Genomic DNA, 11797 nt, shown 5'->3' with positions numbered 1-11797 from the left:
TTTTCTTTTCTTTTCTTTTCTTTCTTTCTTTATTCTTTTCTTCTTTTCTTTCTTTGCTTTGCTTTGCTTTGCTTTGCTTTTCTTTGCTTTGCTTTTCTTTTCTCTTATTTTCTTTTCTCTTCCTTATTCTTTTCTTTTCTTTTCTTTTCTTATTCTTTTATTCTTTCCTTTCCTTTTCTTTCCTTTCTTCTTTTCTTCTTTCCTTTCCTTTCCTTTCCTTTCCTTTCTTTCCTTTCCTTTCCCTTTCCTTTCCTTTCCTTTCCTTTCCTTTCCTTTCCTTTCCTTTCCTTTCCCTTTCCTTTCCTTTCCTTTCCTTTCCTTCCCTTCCTTTCCTTTCCTTTCCTTTCCTCTTCTCTTCTTTGCTTTGCTTTGCTTTTTTCTTCTCTTCTCTTGTTCTCTTCTCTCTCTCGTCTCTCTTCTGTCTCTTTTGCCAACCATCTACCATATAACTGGGCTCTGGGCTGGCGTTTAGCTTGTGGCTAGTTCTCCGCCGAATTTTGGCTAAAGTCTGTTTTTTTACTGCTGTCGATCATTTTCGATCGGGGCTGTGATGCTGCACGCCGGCCCAGCCGGGCGGGAGGGGAACTGTGCGCGCTGCCTTGCGGGGGGCAGGGGCAGGGGCAGGGCAGGGAGAGGGGCAGGGGGAGCCTGGGAGCAGGACGGGAGAGGAGAGGGGCACCGGGCGGACAGGGCCAAGGCCGGGGGGAGGGCAAAGGCAGGGCAGGGCCAGGGGCAGGGCGAGGCAGGGGCCGGTTCTCACCCCCCACCCGTGCACCCTCCCTCCCGTGGGGGGTGGGGGGTTGCTCCCCGCCACTCCGCGCTGCGGACGGCAGCCGTGACCGTGAGGCGCTCCCTGAGCCAGGGCTCGGCCGTTCAGCCCCATCCGCTCCCCCTCGAGCATCCGTCGTGCCCGCGGCCGCCACGCCGAGACCCCCACCCCGGGCCGGGCCGGGTGCGGCACCAGCGGGCTCTGCCCCCCGCCGCCAGCCGGTCCCAAATTTTCATGATCCTGCAGGAAGGTGGAAGCCACGCTTCCCAGCCCGTGCTCTCACCCCCGTTGACGGGAGAGTCTTCCCTGCGGGACGCGGACGGGCGCTGCCGGCCCCACGACGGGCTGCCAGGGTGGGAGTCGGGCGGCTGCAAAACGTCCTTGATCCCGCCTGGCACGGGGGGGAAATCGGGAAAATCGGGGGGGGGGGTGGGGGGGGTGGGGGGTGGGTAAGGGCGGTATTTTTTGGTTGTCGGCGGGGCAGTGAAAACCCGGCGGCACGGGGGGAAATGCAGCCGCGGTGGCTGAGCCCTCCCGGGCGGCCGGCTCCGAGGAGCACCCGGCTGGGGCCTTGGCGGGGGTCGCCGCTGGTTTTCCCCCCCTCCCAAAGTGATGCGAGACGCCGGGGGAGGCTGAGGCCGGGCAGCGCCTGGCACCGCGCCTGGCCGCACGGCCAGCCTCGGCGGCGGGCAGGGACAGCCAGCCACCTCTCCCCGCTCCTCCGCCCTCGGCCACCGGCTCCCAGGCGCTGGCAAAAGCCGCCGGGAAAGGCACCGCTCGGAAGTGCCGCCGGTGCCGGGTGCAGGCGGCAGGGAAGGGCGGGGATGCGGCGCCGTGCCAGGCTATGCCCGGCCGGGCAGCGCCGCGGACGAACCCCCCCACGGTGGCACGGCCCGGGGCCGCCTGCAAACGGGGAATCGCTGCGGACCGGCACGGCCCCGGGCCGCCTGCAAACGGGGAATTGCTGCGGACCCGCCGCATCCCGGTGCGCGCCGAGGTTTGCAGGCAGTCACCCCCCGCGCTGGAAGGACGAGGGGGTGCAGACCTCCCTGGCCTTCTACCACGGCTCTGGGCGTTTTGGCTTCCCAGCACCTCGGGGTTGGTTTTGTTGGGTTTGTTTTGGGTTTTTTTTGCGAGTGTGGGGAAAAGCTGGCAGGAGGGTTTACTCGGAGGAGCGGCACGACCGGCCCCACAGCCTGCCCGCAGCCCGGCCCCGCAGCCTGCCCGCTGTCCGCAGGCGGGCGGAGGTGGGCCGGCCGCTCCCGTCCCAAAACCGGGTTCTCGGGGTGTCATCCCGCTTTTAAACTTCCCCGTGCCAAAAGCACCGAGGAAAGAGCACGGTGCGGGGGGGGGGGGGGGGGAATCCCCGCACGGGGATGCGTGGGGCAGCACCCTCACACTCTCCTGTTTGCGGGAGGGGAAAAGAAAATATTTTTAATGGGTGGCAGCGCAGAATGAGCCTCGTTGAAACGACACGGGGCGCGTAGCGAAAAGAAATCTGAGCCGTGTGCGGAGAGGTGACTTTTGTGAGCAGCAGGGCTGCGAGGGGAGGCTAAAGCAAAGAAGCAAACGAAGCCCAAACCCCAGTTTCAAGCCACTTGTCCCGGTGACCAGCAGTGGTTCCCGAGGAAAAGCCCCCGCACGCCGCAATGCCGCTGGCGAGGCGTCCGCGGACGGGCGAAAAAACGTGCTGCTGGGGAATGTTTCTACAGAGATTGAGCTCCCAGATAAAAATAACCTTGGGAGAAAAAAAAAATAGATCATTCAGATTTCCTCGGTTAGGTATCAGATCACCCCTTCACCCCCCGCCCACCCCCCCCCCGCTGCCTCTGCATACCTGAGGTGCTGGATTATTGTCAGAGGACAGGCAGATGCAGTAATTGTTTTGTATAGCCTTATCTCCTACTTTGGAGTTTATTTCAGGAATTCTCCTCCCTGTCTTATGCAGGATATAAATATTCCCGCGAAGGAGAGGGATAACGAATGGGAAGGTTACCGGGGGTACCGGCAGCCGGCTCCTGCCCGGCGGAACGGGCAGGTAACGCGGGGTTCAAGGAGGTTTGAAGTTTTTATCGGTAACTTGGGTCCGCCCGGGAGCGAAATATTTGAAGTGCAGCACCTTGAACACGTTTAATTATGGGGTAGTAGCAAAGCGAGAGCTTCCAAGTAATTAGAAAATACTTCTTGGGAGACAGGCTAATCGCTTTTCATGGGGCGCTTGAAGAAATTAACCTCTAGGTGCTTGTTTCAGCAAAACAACTGTGGATCAGCTAGTGCTGGTCTTCGTTGGTGGACCCGACCCGCTGCGAATTGCAAGGGAAAGGGGGAAATAGGTTTAAAACAGGATAAAAAATAAAGATTAAAGGGAAAGAAAAAGAAGAAGAGGAAGGGCTCTCTGTCCCTCTCCCTTCAAGGCGGGGAGTGGTCCGTGTCACCCGCAGGGAAACTTCCTCCAAATAAAACTGTCACTTAGCAGGGAAAGCCGGGGGTCGGGGTGCGACGGCCACTGGAGCCGAGCCTCCCCCGCCCGGCCCTGCTCGGCCCCCCGCGGGGCCGCCCAGCCCCTCGCCGTGCGCCCCGTCGGGGCGGCGACACCCGGCGGGCCCGGGACAGGGATAACGGCTCGGCTGCTGGGGAAGGGCCCCGCGCCCGCCTCTTCGCCCCGCTCCTGCGCGCCCCGCGGAGGATCCGCAGCCCCCAAACGGCTCAGCCCCGCACCTCCTCGGCCATCCGGCCGCACTTCCCTCCCTAGTTTTGTTCCGAGGGATTTCTCCCTAAAGACAAAAGGCAAAGCAGCGGCGGCGGGTGCCCCGTCCCCGAGAAGCGGGCATGCTCTGGGGGTGCGGGGGTGGTGGGCAGGCGGTTGGGGGGGCAGCAGGGCGCCGCGCGGCCGTTTCGGGAGCAGGCAGGGGAGATCAAAGCCTGCTGTCCGGTTGCGGGAAGGACGAGTCAATTACCGCCGCCGCGGAGGCCGAGCGGCGCCGCGGGGAGGGGACGCGCCGCGCCCCCCCGGGCAGCCCCAGGCACCGGGCCGGGTCCCGTTCCGCACACCTCCCCCCGCACCCCCTTTGTATCACCGCCGCTCGCTTAATATTATTTATGCATTTCTGCAAGGAATTGTGGGATGCCGCCCCCCCACCCCCCGCGGCAAACAGCGGGGCAATTAAAAACCCCAAGAATGCAGCTCGGGGGGGGACACACACAGGACCGGGGGGGGGGGGGGCGGTGCGCGCCCCGCGGCGGGGCACCCCCCCCTCCGCTTCCCCCCACGCGTACCCCCGCTGCGGCCGGGCCCGGCTGGGGGGGAGGGGCGTGGGTGCTGTCACTTACCGGAGCTCCCCGCACCACGTGTGCGCATGCCCGCTTTATCATTGGCCCGAGGCACGTGTCGAAGTGCCCGGGCCGGCGACGTCACCGGCGGGGGCCCCGTTAAAACCTAAAGGACAACAATCCGGAGTGGAAGTGTCCGGGCGCGGCGGTGGCGGCGGCCGCCGGGGCGTAGCGCAGCGCAGCGCGGCGCGGCGCGGCGCAGGGCGGGCGGCAGGGCGGGACGCCCCCCACCCGCAGCGGCCCCCGCATGTGCGGGCGCGGGGCGGCGCGGGGCGGCGCGGGGCGAGGCGCTGCCGGCCGGAGCCCCGCGGGGAGCCCCTCACCGCCCTGCCCTCCGCGGGACACCGGCTTCTGAAAGCCCGCCTCCACCCCCGCCCCGGCCACGGCTGCCGGGCTTTTTTTTTTCTTAACCTCCCCCCGTCCACCCCTATTTTTAGCGTTATTATTATTATTATTACCGATTTTTTTCTCCGCGGGGGCTGCGGATGAGGCGCGGCGGCGGCGGCGGCCGGGGAAGAAGGCGGCAGCGCGCCGCGGGAACCGAGCGGCTGAGCGGCGGCAGGAGGCGGCGAGCGGCGGCGGGAGGACCGGAGCCCGTGTATTTTTATTTTTGGCAAAGTTGGAACTCGTGGAGGCTCGGCTGCTGGCTTTGGGGTCTCCCTGGTTTTCTTTCTTTATTTTTTTTTAATTGCTATTAATTTTATTTTTTTTTTCAAACTCTGGATTTTGAACGCCGGGCGCGGCCAGGAGAAACGAAAGCAAATAGACACCTGTACGTGCGTGTATATAAATATATATATATATAAAAAATATATATATTAAAAAAATTAAAATAAAGGACAAGCGACTGCAACAGCAACAACAAAAAGAGCTAGGCAGCCGCCCGACCGGCAGCGGGGCGGGCAGCGGAGCCGTCGGCGGGGCCGGCCGCGCAGCATGGAGGAGGGCGGCCGGAGCCCCCGGGAGGAGGCGGCCGAGCCGCAGGAGTCCGGCGGCGACGCAGAGCCCGGCGGCGGCGGCGGGCGGCGGGGGCTGCTGCTTCCTCCCGGTGACCCGCCGCACCCCCACCCGCACCCGCACCGCATCACCAACTTCTTCATCGACAACATCCTGCGGCCCGAGTTCGGGCGGAGGAAGGAGGCGGGCGGCCCCGGCGGCGAGCCCCGGCGGCCCGGAGCAGAGAGCCGCCGCAGCCCAGCCGCGGCGCCGACCCCCGGGGCTCCGCTACCCGGCGGCGGGGCGGGCTCGCCGGGCCGGGGGGAGGGCGGCCCCGCCGGGCTGGCCCTGCACGGCGCCGCCAAGAAGGGGGGGGACCCCGCGGCGCTGGAGGCGGCCCTGAAAGCGCGGGGGCTGAGCGGCGGCGACCTGTCGGTGAGCTCGGACTCGGATAGCTCCCAGGCCAGCTCCAACGCCGGGAACCAGCCCATGCTCTGGCCCGCCTGGGTTTACTGCACCCGGTACTCGGACCGGCCCTCCTCAGGTAAGAGCTGCCCTGCCGGGCCGCCCCGCTCCCCGCCGCCGCGCCCCCTCCCCGGGCTCCCCGGCTCGCCTCCGCCCGCCGCGGGGCTGGCAGGGCGGCAGGGGAAACACCCTGCTCCTCCTTTCCCGCTCCTTCTTCTGGTTTTCTTTCTTTCTTTCTCTTTTTTTTTTTTTTTTTTTTTTTTTCGGGATGGGTGTGTATGTGTGGTGGTGGTGGTTAAAATCGCCCGAAAATGCGGGGAGATGAAGGGGTGGCCGGGGATGCGCGGAGCCGGAGGGACGAGGGGGGGAGCGGGGGGTCTCTCCCTCCCCGCCGCCGCCGAGGAGCTGGGGCCGGCCCGGCTCGGGGCATTTCCCACCAACTGCCAGGTTTTATCAAAGAGAGAGGGGGGAAATCCGGCTCCGGGCTCCCCGCTCAGCCTCCCGGCGAGCTGCCCTTCTTCCTCCCCGCCGGGAAAACAGCCCCGCGCTGTGTTTTGGGGACGGGAGGGTGGGTTTCCACAGGCCTCGCCTTGCCTTGCCTTGGGTTTTCTTTCAGCCAAAAACAATCCGCGATCGTTTATTTCCCTAAAAGAGGCCTCGGAGCGGCCACCGTTTCGTTTCTTTCTTTTAATTCCCCCCCCCCCCATGTGCTGCGGGTCAGCTCTGTAGGGGCCGGGGGACATTTCCAGGGGCCGGGGAACTTCTTTGGCAGGGTCCGTCTCTTGGCAAGGGCTTGGGCAGAACCTCCTGAAATTACCCATAAAAACACTGACAAAAAAAATAAAAAAAGAAAAGCCGGAGGGGTAAAATGTCCTTCTGCTACCGCGGGGAGAGCAGGGTAGATTGGTAAAACCCTTGTTAAAAAGAAGTAGAAACCATTGGGGGGAAGACATGGAAAGCACCACGCAGGAGATCTGCTCCCAGGGAAAAAAATAAATAAATAAATATGGGTTTTTCTCTTACAAAAGCAGCGAGCTAGGATTTTCACCCGGAGAGCCGGCCAGCTGAAGGAGGGATTGTAAAAGGAGTTGAAAATTAGTTCGTAATGTCTGAAAACAAACTCTTACTCAGAGGTAATATTCAGGGTTGAATTGGAATTTACTCCATTGTTCTCCAGTGCTCTCCTTTGTTAATATTTAATTAACATACATCCTCACAATGGCTCGGCCCGGGCAGAAAAGGCTCCTTGTGCTGCCGAGAATAATATTCCCGAGAATAATCCCGGCGATTCGGATCGGGCCGTGCAGCGCCATATGGGCACTGCAGCAAAGCGGCGGATTTCTCCTCGCAATGTAAACAGGCGGCTGATTTCCTTTTTTTTTTTTTTTTTTTTTCTTTATCGCGACCCACCAAAAAAAAAAAAAAAGAAAGAAATGAAGAAGAAGAAAAGTAGAGAGGTTTCTTAAAAAAAAAAAAAAAAAAAAAAAAAAAGAGGTTTCCTTGAAAAAAAAAAACCGCTCAGGGAATGCAACGTAGCTCCGAGCCGCTGCCTGCGGCTCAGGCTTTGCTGGCCGGGCATCCCCGGGATGCCAAGGGCGGTGCAGGCGCTGGTGGCGGGGGTGCGAGGGGTGCGGAGGCAGCGCGGAGCGGCCGCGGGGGCTGCGGCTCTCGCTCCGCCGCCCGCCCGGCACAAAGCGGGGCTGGTTTTCCTTGGGGCGGTTGTGGGGGGGGGGGGGCTCGGAACGCAGGACCACCCTCCCTCCGCGGGACCGCGCCTGGCGCGGGGCCGCCCGCAGCGGAGCGTGGCGGTGTCGGTGCTTCTCCTCTCTCCCGGCCGTAGGTCCCCGCTCCCGCAAACCAAAGAAGAAGAACCCCAACAAGGAGGACAAGCGGCCGCGCACCGCCTTCACCGCCGAGCAGCTGCAGAGACTCAAGGCCGAGTTCCAGACGAACCGGTACCTGACGGAGCAGCGGCGGCAGAGCCTGGCCCAAGAGCTCGGGCTTAACGAGTCCCAGATTAAAATTTGGTTCCAGAATAAACGAGCCAAGATCAAGAAGGCGACGGGCAGCAAGAACTCCCTGGCAGTGCACCTCATGGCCCAGGGGCTCTACAACCACTCCACCACGGCGAAAGACGGCAAGTCGGACAGTGAATAGCCAAGGGGGGAGGGGGGGGGGGGCGAGGGAGGGAGGGGGGAGGCAGGGGAGGGGGGGGGCCGTTTGCAGTCAAAGTTTATACAATGCAATAATTTAATTAAAAAAAATAAAAAGAAACGCAAGGGCCAGTGTATAAAGATTATACCAGCATTAATAGTGAAAATATTGTGTATTAGATATAATTCTGCAATATTCTATGTATATATAATTTACAGGTAAGGTGGTGTAAAAATCCAAGATATCTGATTATAAAATATTTTTTTGATTTTTTTTTGTTTGGTTTTGGTTTCGGGGATTTGGGCTGGTTGGTTGGTTGGGTTTTTTTTTCGGTTGTATGGAGATTTTAGACGCTATCTTTATGATTTTTTTTAATGCTTAAGTTACATTTTTATAGACTTAAGCGCTGTTTTAATGGACATTGGACGCTGTTTTTTGAAATTCAAAAAAAAAATATTAAAAACAACTTTTGCTGAAGTCCAAAGATTTTTATTGCTGCATTTCACACAACTGTGAACCGAATAAATAGTTCTCCTATTTGTTCTATGAGTTTTACCTTTTTTTCCCCCACCCCTCCCCTTTTCCTTTTCTTTTTTTTTTTCTTTCTTTCTTTTTTTTTTTTCTCTCCTTGTTTTTTGGGGGATGTGTGTGTGTGGCTGGCTTTGGGGATATACGTTGAGAATTTAATTTGAACAGGAAAAAAAAAAACGTAAGTAAACGATACAGAAGGAAATCTCCAAGCACCGTCCTGAAAGATGCCCGGGGTCGCTTCCTGCGCCCCTACCCCCTCATCACCCCCAGCGAGACCCACGGGCGGGCCTGGATGCGGGATGCAGGCGTGGATGCGGGATGCAGGGATGGGGTTACCGTCCTTCTCCCCCTCCTCCTCCAACTTGTTAGGAAAACTTTGGGATCCCCATCTCGGAAAAGCGGTAGCCGTTGCGGGATGCGGCTCCATCCTGCGCCCCCCCCCCCCCCCCCCCGCCCACTGCATCCCTACCGGCCCCGCTCCCCCTTCACGGGGGGTGGCCGCCGGATGGGACCCGGCTCCCCAACGGCAGGCATCACCTCCCCGAAGCATTTAGAAGCGTTTTAAACACCCCCCCCTCCCCTTTCCCAAAACTAAAGTAACATTTTTAGTTTCCTCTTCCTCTTCGTCCTCAACCCCACCCCACGGTGCGGTCCCCGCTAGCGCGAAGCTTCGTGGCACCGGGGGGGTGGGTGCTTCTCCCCACGCCCCCCTCCCCACGCAGACACCTCCTTGTAATCGGTGTTTTCCCGGGTTCCAAGGCTCTGTGCTGGTTTAACCCGTTTCTCCCGGACCATGGTGTCCCCCTCCCCGCGGTACACTGTGTGTGTGTCCGTCCCGCGTGGGCCTGGGTGCGCGTGGGCGGCTGCTCAGGGACGGGCTCTCCTGTGACGCTGTTTGTGGGGGCAAAACTTCTCGCTTTGCCTTAAAAACCTCTTTATTTTGCGGCTGCAATACTCACACGTTGTACATGGTAGTATAAACCTAAAAAAAAAAAAGAAAAAGAAAAAGGAAAGAATCCAACTATAAAATAAAACCTGTAATTTTACATTCTGTGAATCACCATCAGCTGCTTAGGAGCCAGGATTGGATGACATTGCCTTTTAGCAAGAAAGCAAATGATTTTTTCTTTTTTTCTTCTCTCCAGTTTATAAAACATGTGCATTTCACAATTGCAGTATCAAATATTTATAATCGGATGAAATATGAATGTTTCTATTTATGACTGCACTCTCAGACATTGTGAACATTCTCTCTGCATTTTGTGTGTTTCAATTCTCTAGGATTGCATTAAATAACAACAACAACAACAACAACAACAATAATAATAATAATAATAATAATAAAGACCACAAGCCCCAAACCAAAACCAACCCACTTTATTACGAAATACAAACCGTGTCACTCAGACGTTGCAGTGGAGCGGTGCCATTCGGGATTATATACCCCTGTATGTTTATATAGTCTTTAGATTGCACTTCTGAGCATTTGAGCTGGAGTTAGCAGTATTTTGTATTTTCAGCTGTTTACATGGGGGTAAATTCCGTGGCGATTGATGAGAGAGGTGATTTTGCAGCCAGGCATTTCATCCGCCTTCTGACTTAATGAAGAAACTTTAGGGGATTGATTTCTAGCTGAATGAGAGGGCAACCGCCAGCCGTAACTGAGCCAGCTCTGGGGCGCTCGTCGTGTTAAAAAAGATCTGCAAACGGGGAAGAAAAAAAAAAATCTCTTTAATCTCACGTACTGTCAACAGGTTTCACCTTTTCAAGACTTTAAATACCCGGTGGTGCGATGCTGTGGCAGGCTGCGTTTGGAAAATCTCTGCTAGATAAACACGTAAAGCTGGAGCTCGGGAAGAGAGGTGATGGGGACACTGCCCGCTGCCACGCTTCGAAACCAAGCACCCTGTTAAAACGCTTGGCAGCCCCGGGAAACGATAGTACCACAATTTTAGGACGGGCTGGACAAAACTAAAACGATCACCCGCCTTGTTGCAACAAAGGGCACAAGAGCTCCAAAATAGTTCAGCCCATTTTCCGCAGGCAGGAGGAGCGGGAGGAAGGGGCAGAGCCTCCCCCTCAGGGCCGGCTCCTGTTGCAGGCGCACTCACAGATAAAACCGAGGAGTGGTTGTGTGTATTAATTTTTTTTCTTTTTCTTTTTCTTTCTTTCTTTCTTTCTTCCTTTCTTTCTTTCTTTCTTTCTTTTCTTTTTTTTTTTTCTTTTTTCTTTTTAAAGCTGCTGCTTTGGTATGTATTCTGCAAGGGGTAAAATTCTCCAGGAGCAGAGATGCCGCTGGGATGGTGCACCAAGGGCTTCACCTGCCCGCCGGGGCTGAGCGCGGTGGCAGGGAGCGGCGGGGGATGCTGCGGGGACCATTTCTCACACCAGGCTTTATCTCGCCAGCCTTTCTGCTTTACTTGTCTTTGTGGAGAATTTTTTCATTTATTTTTATTTGTCACCTTCACTAATGGAAGCAGGTGATTTATAATCCCCAGGGAGAAAAGCGGTGGCGGTGGGCACTAAAGAGGAGTTTAATATTTGGATTAGAAAATAGATTGGGATGTCCGATGGGACAGAACGGCACCGTGGGTGTGTTACACACCCGCGGGTGAGTCCCACTGAGATTTTTTTTCTTTTTAAGAAGTCACTAAGCCTACACCGGGCGAAATTTTGGCCCTGCTCCTAAGTGTGCAAGCAGGACCAAAGTTTCCACCTGTCCTTTCCCGGCCTGCAAGAAGCACTGGGAACAGAAACCAGATGTGTGACACTAGCAGGAATATGTATTTAGTTTTACGGTAAAAAAAAGTAGGAAAACTTCTCTAAGTTAGTTCAGTCTCTGGAGCAAGAACAGAAAATACCTGGCTTCTGCCTGGATTTTATTTAGACCAGAATACAAAATATTTGCAATTGGTGAGCGGCGCTTCAGTTGGGAGCAGCGGATGGCTCCCACGGGCTGCAGTCCTCACCTGCCTGCGATATTTTTGGGGGAAGGCTCCCCTGGGCAGAGGTGCATGTTCGCAGACACTGGCTTTGCTGCTCCTTTCTCCATCTTCTGAGCTGCTGCTGGCTCCCGTGCACCGCCCAGCCAGCGCTCCCACGCCCGGGCAGCGGCTCCCCGCTGGCTCGGGGAAGGACAGCACAACTAAATTAGCCCTCGTTAATTTAAAATTTCAAATTAATTTAACAGAAAGAGCTGCCGCACAAGCGCCTCTTGCAATTTTAGCAAAGCACCACCACCTTGCTGAAGCAGCCTTTGGTTTTGGTTTGTTTGTTTTTTTGGTTGTTTTTTTGTTGTTGTTTGGTTTGTTGTTTTTTTTTTTTTTTTTTTTTAAAGCAAACCTACAGCCCTCTACCACACAAGCCCCGAAGCCAAACCAAAGCCTCCCCCCAAAACCGGGCTGCAGGGGTAGGGGCAGAGGCTGGGCCGGCCCTGAAGTCACCCACCGCCTGGCAACATTTTTTCCTGGCAGGCAGAGCTCTGCTAGCCGGTCAGGCTCCTTCCCCTCCAGCCAAAGCAGCAGAGTCCCATAAAAAAACAACAGCACAACACCAAAAAAACCCCAACCCAACAGCAAACCAACCAACCAACTCAGGGAAGTATTTCAGGGC

The 11797-nt window shown here is 56.9% G+C and overlaps 1 protein-coding gene across 1 annotated transcript; it reads left to right on the top strand.

Annotated features, from left to right (window-relative positions):
- Positions 1-5035: 5035 nt before the first annotated feature.
- EN2 (engrailed homeobox 2) lies at positions 5036-7657 on the top strand. The gene is made up of 2 exons (XM_056337772.1): positions 5036-5579; positions 7341-7657. Exons 1-2 carry the CDS (start codon positions 5036-5038, stop codon positions 7655-7657), a joined length of 861 nt encoding a protein of 286 aa, XP_056193747.1.
- The last annotated feature ends 4140 nt before the right edge of the window (positions 7658-11797 follow it).

Source organism: Falco biarmicus, chromosome 4, assembly GCF_023638135.1.
Source record: "Falco biarmicus isolate bFalBia1 chromosome 4, bFalBia1.pri, whole genome shotgun sequence".
In the NCBI taxonomy this organism is placed as follows: domain Eukaryota; kingdom Metazoa; phylum Chordata; class Aves; order Falconiformes; family Falconidae; genus Falco; species Falco biarmicus.
The sequence above is the reverse complement of the archived record's forward strand: the minus strand, read 5'-3'. Positions and strand labels throughout refer to the sequence as shown.